The sequence below is a fragment of the Saccostrea cucullata genome, unplaced genomic scaffold (genome assembly GCF_032062105.1).
Source record: "Saccostrea cucullata isolate Sc308-1 unplaced genomic scaffold, CSIRO_AGI_Scuc_v1 ctg3588, whole genome shotgun sequence".
Taxonomy (NCBI): domain Eukaryota; kingdom Metazoa; phylum Mollusca; class Bivalvia; order Ostreida; family Ostreidae; genus Saccostrea; species Saccostrea cuccullata.
Genome location: NW_026933530.1, coordinates 43,981 through 55,826, shown reverse-complemented (window position 1 = coordinate 55,826; position 11,846 = coordinate 43,981). Strand labels below are relative to the sequence as shown.

Below are 11,846 nucleotides of genomic sequence, written 5' to 3'. Positions count from 1 at the left end.
CAACAATTTGGTTGTGACCGTTTTCTGATGCCATGCATAAGGGCATCCCTTCCCCAGAATCAGAACCATTAACCTCTGCCCCATGTTCGACTAGATACTCAACAATTTTGGTGTGTCCGTTTTCTGATGCCATGCATAAGGGCGTCCGTTCCAAACAATCAGAACCATTAACCTCTGCCCCATGTTCGACAAGATACTCAACAATTTTAGTGTGACCGTTTTCTGATGCCATGCATAAGGGCATCCCTTCCCCAGAATCAGAACCATTAACCTCTGCCCTATGTTCGACTAGATACTCAACAATTTTGGTGTGTCCGTTTTCTGATGCCATGCATAAGGGCGTCCGTTCCAAACAATCAGAACCATTAACCTCTGCCCCATGTTCGACTAGATACTCAACAATTTTGTTGTGACTGTTTTTTGATGCCATGAATAAGGGCGTTCTTTTCAAAGAATCATAAACATTAACCTCTGCCCCATGTTCGACAAGATATTCAACAATTTTGTTGTGACTGTTTTCTGATGCCATGCATAAGGGCGTTCTTTTCAAAGAATCAGAAACATTAACCTCTGCCCCATGTTCGACAAGATATTCAACAATTTTGTTGTGACCGTTTTCTGATGCCATGCATAAGGGCGTTCTTTTCAAAGAATCAGAAACATTAACCTCTGCCCCATGTTCGACTAGATACTCAACAATTTTGTTGTGACCGTTTTTTGATGCCATGCATAAGGGCATCCCTTCCCCAGATCCAGAACCATTAACCGCTGCCCCATGTTCGACTAGATATGCAACAATTTTGGTGTGTCCGTTTTCCGATGCCTTGCATAAGGGCATCCCTTCCCCAGAATCAGAACCATTAACCTCTGCCCCATGTTCGACTAGATATGCAACAATTTTGGTGTGTCCATTTTTTGATGCCATGCATAAGGGTGTCCCTTCCCAAAAGCCAGAAACATTAACCTCTGCCCCATGTTCTACTAGATACTCAACAATTTTGTTGTGACCGATTTTTGATGCCATGCATAAGGGCGTCCTTTTCCAAGAATCATAAACATTAACCTCTGCCCCATGTTCAACAAGACATTCAACAATTTCGTTTTTCCCGATTTCTGATGCGTAATAAAGTGGAGTGTTTTTCCCCAAATCAGTAGTATTTGTCTCTGACCCTCTTTCAACAAGATATTTCACAATTTCTGCCTGACCGTTTTTTACTGCAAAATGTAAAGGTATTTCGTCCTCAAATCCCTTGGGAAACCTTATATTGAATTTATATTGCGTGTTTTTTTCAACGGTTTCATTATCTCCAAAATCTAATGCTCTGTAAAATTTGGGTCTGTTTCCTTGATCAGGCATATTTATATATGCTCCATTTTCTACCAAATATTTAACAATATCAGCGTGTCCATGTTGTATGGCTATATTCAATGGCGTTGTATTCTTCGGACCAAATAAGGAAAGTGATGATTCGCATTTGTTCACAATTTCTACCTGGCATGCCACAGCTCTTTTTACAAGTTCTATGTTTCCTCTATGTATTGCTGTTGTAACGAGTTCCTGCAATATCTGATCTTGGTTATGAGAATTGGAGATAAGATTTAGCAGAACATTAACTACTTCAAAATTATTTTCAGCTAATGCCATCGATAAATGAAATTCATTCCAAGGGATATCAGTGCGCAAAGGCTGACCAAACTTTTTCACTGTAAACTTCAAGTCTTCGAAATTGTAAGACATTAAGGCGTACGACCAAAGAGAATGTATTTCATTTTCCAATAGACCTTCAACTTTGGCTCCATGTTCAATTAAGTTCTTACAAGTTACAATATCTTTTTTCTTTATAGCCCATTGTAACATTGTTCTGCCTTCACTGTCAAGAACGTTGAGATCTAATCCTTCTCTTAAGATCAGATCAACGGTATCTGAATTCAGTAATGTGTCATATACACTCGATTTTAAAAGCAACCTTGATATGTCTACGTACTTTTTACTGATAGACTGATATAATGCTGTTTTCTTTTCATTATTTTCGCAAATAGTAACATCTGCTCCATTTTTCACTAGTACGTCTACTATTTCGATAAATCCCTCCTCGGCAGCAACAAATAAGGGAGACTTATTGTTAGCATCACATATATTAACGTTAGCCTTATTTGCAACCAAGAATCTAACAATATTGACATGACCGAAATAAGACGCGCAATACAAAGGTGATTTATTGTAACCATTAACCTTGTCGATATTCGCATTCCTCATGATCAAATGTTCAACGGTCTTTATATTTCCATGTTTGGCTACAAATGTAAGCGGCGTATCTCCCTCAGGCATATCATCACGTTTGTTGATATCTGCCCCAGCATCAAGCAAGACATCTATTGTTTCACAATTGTCTCCTACACATGCGGCGGTAAGAGGTGTATAACACATGTGGATATTTAAGGAGTCAAATTTACCACTAGGACTTTCGTCATTACAGTTGATATCTAAGTATCTAATTAGTTTCTTTGTAATTTGTGAATCGGCACTAAACGTACTCAAAACAAGAAGATGAGATTGTTCAGATAACGAAAACAAAGACATTTCCTTCCTAGCTAACTCATGAAGAGAGAATCTTTTCATAAGAAATTCAAAAAGAACATCGTGGCCGTAAGCAACTACCCAGTTAAGCGCCCTGATCTGATATTTAGTTTTATATGTTGTTATATTTTCAGGCATTTCTTCATCTTCAGCCATAAAGGAATCGGTCATCACCTGTGCATATGTTTCACCCACAATAAGTCTTTCAAAAATGTATTTTCGTCCTTCGTCAATTTTATCAATAAATTCTGTGGCAATGAGATGAGGGACATAATCATGATTTTTCAGAAAAGTTTCATATAAATCTTCGTTTGGCTTTGTATTCAGATATTTGATGAAGTCATGTAAAAAAGATTGCTCTTTCAAACATTCATTTTGGAAGACGTCATAAAATTGCTTATCCTTGATGTCATCATAAAGTCTTTCAGCAAGGACAGGGTATGTTTCTTCTGGAATGATAACAAATGAATTAAGATTTGATTGTGCATCGGGTTTAAGCCTCACACATCTAGAAATGTATCCACTGTTCATCTTAGATATGACCATTTCGGGGAATTCTCTCCCGTACATGTATGCCATTACTTCAAATATGGAGTCATGAACAAAAGTGTATATTTCATCAATTTTGATGACATATGTCCCATTCATTTCGTTTAAAGCATCGCATACTTGCAATTCAGACAATGATCCCTCTATCCTGAATTGTTTAACCATAAGACTTAATGTTTCAGTATCTTTCCAATCATGCATGTTAAGCCTGTTCTGAGATAGCACACAAAGAGCTAACGAGGCGTAGTGAGTCTTATTTAGAAGCTTCATTTTCTCAAATTCTGCAACCAAACACTGCTTAGGCATTTCAAAAAATCGTTCGCCATCTTTTTGATATTGGACTTCTTTCGAAAACAGTTTGCAAAGCAAAGGAAACATTACAGATCCTGATTTAAGTGACAATGATTGATATACAGATTTTTCAACTCTGCATTTCTCACAATGAATTGTGAGCATTTTCATCATATCAGTTGTTGTAAGGGACATTCTTTTGCTTTCGATATCTATCGTATTTTGAAAAATGTACAGGTCTAATTTTCTTCCTTCATTATACACTGCTTTTCTGCAGGTGAAAACGAATTTTGCTTGTTTTTCTGATAAGGACTTTATAATTTTTGTAAAATCTACTAAGGAATTGTATCTTGACCTATCAAACCCAAACACGCCTGCTGGATCATCATACAAAAAAAGCTGTTTCACACTGAAATGTCCAAAGTTTTTGATATCCTCTAAACAAATGACTGGGATGATCTCCCATCCCTCGCTTTTGTATTTGATCGCTAGATGGCGTGCCTTTGTTGTTTTTCCTGTACCTGGCCCTCCTATAATGGTGACAACATTATGAATATTCATCATCTCTTCAAACTCTTTAAAGGCACGAGTTTCACAAAACACTTCATCATCTTCTTCCCAGATTTTTATCTCCTCAGTTTGACGTTCTAAATAGAAGTTACGAAATAGAAATATTTACGCATATCCAGAAGGTTAAATATGTTTAAATATATTTATTTCATTCTGTTTCGCATATATTTGATATTTCACTGTGAAAAAAAAAACCAAGTATTAAAATGGAAACTTTCACGTTGAAATATAAATATCGGAGTAAAACTTTTTATTCTTCTTCACACAGTTCTTTTTAATTTGAAATCAAACTGATGTGAATTCTTTTCTGCAAACACATGGTTTCATATATTGATTTACTGATAAATGTTTGAACAGAGAGGTTTCGCTCGCCGAAATAAAATAAAGAAAAAATAATTTCAACCGTCCCTCTTTTGCTTTGGAAGTGAAAACTTTGGTGAATATATTTATCTTGAACAAACAATGTACGTCATGTATATTAACGAATGAAAGAATCCATCTTTTAGTATAAATATGTATTTTGGAATCAATTAATATTTGTTGATCAAAAACATATTAGCCTACTAAAGGTGCAATACGTAGATGAGTTTTGAAATATAAGTAGGAATACTGATCAACTGAATAGGAAAATATTTAAAATATTGTTTTTATTTGATATCCTCGATCCCAACTTTTTTATTTAATATAACATCATCATAAAACATTATAACAAAGTGTTTACTATTTACCCCCATGTAGTCTTTGGTTACTTAATTTCCCACCTTGAATAATTTTGTGACTGTATTTTTCATTTACAAAAGAGAAAGTACCTTTTATGTGCGCTGGTATATGAGTCTGTTCCAACTCTGAGACTCTATTTTTTAGGAGATCAAAGTCATCCATGATACTCTTCCTAGCTTTCTTATCAAAATTTCTCGTCTCCAAAGAAGAGGTTTCTTTTTTCAATTTTCCATTACTCAAACGAGAAATTGCCTAAAAAATTTTCAAAGAAAATAATCAATTTTCAAGTGATCACCAGATAATATAGAAGTATTTTATCAAATTCATAATACATGTACATGAAATACGGTAGATAAGTCTATATTTCCACTAAATAGTATTGAATTTGTATGACATTTACTTGACTGAGAAAATCATTTATTCAATGGATTTTATACGACACGTGTCTTGTAGGAAAACTGCAGAAGGTTATCTTCATTAGGTCTAAGAGATAAATTAAATGTTCACCTCTGATAAATCAAACCATTTTCTTTGGAAAGTCAGTTGATCCATTGAAGTCTTCCCATGACAGATGGAGTTTCTGTGTATCCTAACACGCTCTATATCATCAGTAAGAGAGGTGTTGTGAGGTCGAGGATCTTTGCCCCAACCATTAGAGGGTGCCTTTACACTCACTGTATTACGGAAAAGAGTGTAGAGCAAAGTTGTATCAAAGTTTGTCGTCGATACCGGACAGGCTGAAATGAAATATAATGCTCTGTTGAGTAAACATTCAAAAAATAAAAATGTTTAAAACTTTATATCTTATTACGGAGTATATTTGCATAAAATATGTCCTCAGAAAAAGAAGCAAATTATGACATTCTTAAATAATCAGATTGGGAAATTTCAATGAACTTTAATATCACTTACTTGGAAAAAGGACTTTCATCTGCTGAGAAGTACATCTCTCCTTCAGTTTGCGTGTATGAGTCTGTAGATGAGAAGCCAGGAGGGGTGGTGGAACTTTATTGTCAAATGCCATCCTCAGAGCTTCGGTGCCCAGTTGTGCCAACAATAAAAACCTTAAGAACCTATTTTCATCCTCCGTAATGGCGTCATCATTGTCATCTGTTCCAAAAGATGAAAAGATGTGAAGATAACGAACGACAATCATACAAACAATACAAACTGTAAGCAGAACGAACAAAGACCTCTAAGGCCAGCCAGAGGTAGGATAAGGTGTTATGGATAAGTGAGCACCTCCTGTCGACAGGTCACACCAGCCGTGTGCTCTTTGTCATGATCAAATAAAACGAAAAAATTCCTTGACAACTCACTGCGAAAAAATGGCTTAATAATTCGTATGAAAGATGCCGATCAACTTTTGACTTGACGATAAACTGTTGTTACAAATAATCTTACTGTATCGACTATATACAGTGATGTATCGACCATACAAATTTGTGCTAGGTCCTTATTATCTCTCCTTGAAAGTGGGCTTTGGAGGTTCGATCAAAAATTTTGAGTAAACTTGAATCATCTTTAATCGAGAATGTTTTGTGGCGTGTTTGGTTGACAATATTATAGACTGTATGATAAACGGATTAGTTGTTTTCTTACTTACATGTAAGGGTTAAATGTGAAGCACATGCAGACGAAGACTTTGTTGCACAACTTGAACAAGTCGATGTTGAGGAGGAGGATGAGGTAGTGATACAAGGTGTGGCTGATGGACTGACAGAGGACTGGTTGGGTAATTTAATTGACTGACTCGTGCCTTGGCTATTACCTGCTGAAATTGGTTGGATATTTACCAGCATCGATTGGTTGGTACTTCTTGTAGCAATTTGACTATTACTAGTGGCAGGAAATATTGAATTAGTATTACTCAAACTGTTGGAAGAAACTGTTTGTGAGATGTTTTGAGTAGCCACGGTTTGCATCAACCCATGATTATTTGAATTCCTTGTACTTGACAAATTATTTTGAGATGAAGGGAAGGATGTCTGTGTCGAAGCTGCCGTCTGATGAATTTGTGGTATTTGTGTTCTTGGTTTCACAGATTTTCTCATCGGGTACGGCGCAGTTTTTTGATAAATAGTTTTCCCTGTATGAGCAAATTAATACATAAATATATTAAATAAATTAATAAAGTCATATACATGTATACAAGTATCATTTTTTAAAAATCTCTCTTTTTTATCAAGTTCATCAACTTAACAGAAAAGTACTAGACTGAGCATGCATGCAGTTAAAATTGATTTTGCTTACAGTCGATGTATAAGAAAGCTAGACTGAATGTGTATATTTTTTTCAAACATTGAGCAGTAATTTATTTTCGGGCGAAATACATATATTCAAAAAGGTTTGAAGGGCATTATTTCAAGGCAAACAACAAATTCATTGACAAAACTGCTTAAAAGGAAAACAATTTCCTACCAACGTATTCATATTAAAAAGAAAAAAAGAAATCCATTGTGAGAGGCATAAGCATATCTAAAAGTTAAATTACTCTGAAAGAATATCTGCAGAAATACCTCAATTAAATATGTGACCCATCTCTACATTCACAATTTAAATGTGTTAAACTGAAATTGCTTAAATTTAAATTTGATCAAACTCGTGTACTTTCACATTAAATTGCTTTGTAAGGGGATCATGCATGGAAACTGGCCTGACTTTTAATGAAATAAATCTATGTATCAGTTTTGCAGATAAACAGACAGAGGCACAAAAACGATTAAGATTTTAAGGCCTTGGACATTTTAAGATCAATGAAAAATTATTACCAAGTTTGCAGTGTTTCTTGCTGGGTATCAAATTATGCTGTTCAAAGATTGCTTTTCTTTTTCGTTGATATATTGACCTTTGAACAGACGCCAAAGTCCCTAAAATATTATCATTATTATTATTCATATGATCATTGTTCTGAAATATTAATATTTACAAACGTTTCCGTTTATATAATAAAAATATATGTATATAACATCATAAGTGGTAAACGTGATTAACAAATTCCAATCTTATCATTGAGAATAGAAAAAAAAACTCTGTGGGTTTGAAAATATATTACTCAAATATTTGTTAAATGATTGAATCTGAATTAAAGCCATTTCGGCTTTATAAGATTTTATCACATGGGTCAACCCATGTTTACTAGCATATCCGATAAAAATTTAGAAATGATCCATTAATTATTTCATAAATGCATATTTACATACCTTTTCTTTTGTAAAGTTCTTTAATAATTTTGTGTCTGTAACCATATTCCTGTACTCCAGCCTCCTTCAAATTTTCTGAAGTCATTTCCTTTAAAATATCCATGGTTATTTTCTGTCTTGAGAACAGTTCTGTGAGGCAGTCAAGGCCAATACTCATCAGAAACTGGGTCACAGCCTCGTCTTCATCTGCCTTGCCCTCCGGCATTTCCGGTCCAGAAGTGCCAGCCATGTAAATACCTAATAATACATGAATGTACCAACATAATCAAAGAGTCAATTTAAAAATCAATTCTGTTTAGGAAATCAATGTCTTGAAAGCAATAAAATAGAATTTTTTCTATCTTACAACATAGGACAAAATATATTAACTTTTTCTGGTATTGTTTGCATCAGTGGACTTCATTTTGAGATCGATAAAATTATGAATAAATATTAAGTTAAATCCTTATTATGAATGAAATTCAATGTGTCAATTCGTTTTATGCATTGTTTGTTGAACAGTTACATAATGAGAAGTATTCTCATTCAATTAAGTTGTCAACAGGATCAGGAAGATTTGTTCTTTCCTCTTCAAAAAGCAAGTTTTGATATAATTACAGCACCTTCTCTCTAGTTTTTTAGCCGGGCTTATTGCTCAAAGAGCAATTGCCGGCTTATGTGATCCTGTTCAAAGCAGGATGTTGACCCCATAGTCGCCATTTAAAAGTTACGTGTAAAAATATAGTTCTTACTCTCAACCGCTTTTGAGATAATACAAACGCTAAATAAAGCAACAATAATAAAACGAAATTTTATCTATATAAAATAAACATTAGTATAGTAATGACTTTGAAAACTTCATAAGTCAAAGAACATAGTTCATTAGAGTAAGGATTTTTGATAATCAGTGTTACCGTAGTTCTCTACACATACGAGGTAAAGCAGGAGAGGGAACCAGACTGGCCTGTTTGTTTACATTCAGCTGCGGTACCAGATTAATTCTGATTCTGACAAAATCGGACCGTGGTATTAGGATTGAAAAATACACTGTCAGTGTCTTATCATTTATATTGATAGTTTTAAAATAATTTTTTCATAAGAATATTAACGTGATTCATGTAAGAAATCCATTCTACTCTGTAAATGAGCCCGACTCTCTGTACTTCTGAGTACTTTGATTTAAATTACTTTATCAATTCGTTCTATGCTCGAGATCGAGACAATAATACTGATTTTTTTTTTTGAATGAAAATTGTAAAATAGTTTTGAGGAAAAAAATACACAATGAAACAAAACCAGCTATTCGATGTGAAAGAGTCAATATGAAATTTTCAGATCAAGTAGACATAAAAACAAAGGGGAATTCCCTACTCTGAATATGGAATTCCCCTTTGCTGTTTTTAGCATAACATACATGTACGCTAGTTATTTTTATCACCGAGTCATATCTACTACCTTGTTAAATGTAGATTTCATTTATATAAATGAAATGTAAACTAAAAGATACTTTGATTTCGACGAGATTTAAATTACACGGAGTGTGTAAAAAAATAGGATCCTTATATATTTTTTTGAAATGCTCCAGATTAACATTTGGATCCTTATAACTTCCTTATAATAACTTAAGTTTTTTAAAAGAAAGGAAACATAATAAGCATAATATTCATAATATTGATAAAAAGAAAATCATTATGAATAAACTAGACATAGTCCTATTTCTGTGAAAACATATTAAATACAGAGAAAGAAATACTTACCTGCTCAAATCTTGAGTTACATGGCAGCCCTTCAACTAGTCTCGTTCAACCAGAAGCTCGGCTGTCTCCGTAAATCTCCGACTAGCACAGAGAGATTCAATCGATAGCGTGCGACGAAAAAGGGCGAGGCGATCCGATTGGGAGACAGCCGAGCGTCTGGTCGGAGATTTACGGAGACAGCCGAGCCTCTGGTTGAACTTGACCTTCTCGGGCCTTTCCAACTAGCGGAATTTAACGTTCTTCCGACCTCTGACGGAAAGACCCGAGATGATGCGTTTGCAAGACTACTACACGTATTTAACTTTAGCGACAAAAGAAGCTACCAATTAGATGTCATGTTACAACAAAAGAAGGTACATCTTACCTGGTGACTTTCGTTTTGAATAAAGAATTTTTATAAAAGATTCAAAAAATAAAATCTTTGATAACAAGTACTTGCACTCTTCGTTCCTAAAATATCATAATCAAACTCAATATCAAAGCAAGAAAAAACAAACGGACCAGGGGCCATGTATAACTGTTATTCGAGGAAGGGTTGGTATGATTTGATTAAACTTTTATTTACACTATCTGAGGATGCTTCCATATAAATATGACCATTGATGCATGTGTGTAATTGTTCGCAAGATAAATGTTTTTAAAGATTTTCCCATGTATTCCTGTGTAAAACTCTGATCGCCCGTCGTAGGCTCACCCTACACCAGGGGATTTAAAAAAAATCTACATTCCTCGATTACAATGAGCCGATATAAATTTCATATTTTTAGCAAAATAGTATGGTGGCATATTTCTGCCCCCTACATGCAAGATAAATTTATCATTTATTTGCTTTTAAAATGTCAGATACAGGCGTTCGTTAGTACATTTACCCATATTTAAATTATATTTTCTTATATGATTGGTAACTTGCATGTCAACGTAATTAACTTGCATGTTGGCATAAATATGTTGCATGTTAACATAACTATGTTGCATATTAATATAATTTATCTTGCATGTAGGGGGGCAGATATATGCCACCAGACAATTGTTCTTGAGAGGAAAATTTTTTAATGATGCCATCAACTTTCCACGACCCTTAGAAGAAGGTTTTAATACCTCTTCATTTGAACAAACATGAATCCACTTTGCCCTAGGATATTTTCCAAGTTTGGTTGAAATCTTGAGAAGAACTGAAAGTTGGTAAAGTTTTATTAGGCCTACGACAATGACGACAACGAAATACAGAAAAACTCACTTGAGCGGTTACATAGTTGGTTCAATGTGTAATCAAATACTTTTTTCAGCAGTGGTGGGGCGCTATACATCTTGATAAAAATAGATAAAAGGATAGTGGTGAATGGTGAAAAATCATCTCAATTAAAATTCTTTTTCTGATAATAAATAAATTAATAATTGAAATTACGATTCACCAGGACATCTTTTATGCAAGAATTTTTCACGAGGTACAAGACGTAAAAGATTGGCGATAAATGTTCTCAGTTCCTTTAGTATTTTAATTAGAATATGTGTTACCTATAGGTTCGCTCTTACAGGCCCCTCGGAGGATTGATTTTCGTATGTCTTACAAAGCATTTGATTTATTGCTTAACAGAATTAACCAGAATTGCGCCTGTGATGACGATTACATTATTTGCTCTTACAGTTATGAAGACTGATTTTGTAAAATCTCCTAAATACTCTTCAAATACCTTGAACGTAACGATAACACTGCAGGATATGTTCTAAGGATCTTGTTGTTGTTGTTTCTGCAGTGACACGTTAATGTTATTTTATTAAATAACTTAAATATTTTGTTATTTGTAAATACCTTTGTATAATGCAATGATCATTTCTTCCAAGAGAGATAATTCTAATCATAAGTGAGGGTTTTTTTTCATCGATTTTTTTTCAGCGTCAATGACATGTTTGGGGGGAAAATCAAGATGTTGTTTCTGCTAAGAATTGAGAATTAAAAATTGGGAGATTTTTTCTATAGAACATTAAAACGTCAGATCTTATATATAGTTTTCGGGACCCTATAGTTCTCGTTTAATTAGAATGATTGCTTGAAGTTGAACTTATGGTTGCATTTTTACAGTGTATTATTTTGAGTTATCCCACTCTCCCTATAGACCATCTGGGGCCCGTTTCGCAAAGCTAATTTGTTCTTAAGTTATATTTTAGGAAAGAACTTTTTTCATAAGTTCATTAGTTAGC

At 34.2% G+C, this 11,846-nt stretch overlaps 1 protein-coding gene across 1 annotated transcript; it reads right to left on the bottom strand.

The window, feature by feature from the left end:
• Positions 1-18: 18 nt before the first annotated feature.
• On the bottom strand, positions 19-8,142 carry LOC134238555 (uncharacterized; the record flags this gene model as incomplete). The annotated part of the gene is made up of 7 exons (XM_062720673.1): positions 7,912-8,142; positions 7,480-7,578; positions 6,315-6,797; positions 5,621-5,818; positions 5,216-5,445; positions 4,798-4,960; positions 19-4,065 (listed from the first exon to the last, which is right to left on the bottom strand). Coding segments are annotated over exons 1-7 (5,449 nt in total), but the record flags the coding sequence as incomplete, so codon positions are not given.
• Between the last annotated feature and the right edge of the window lie 3,704 nt (positions 8,143-11,846).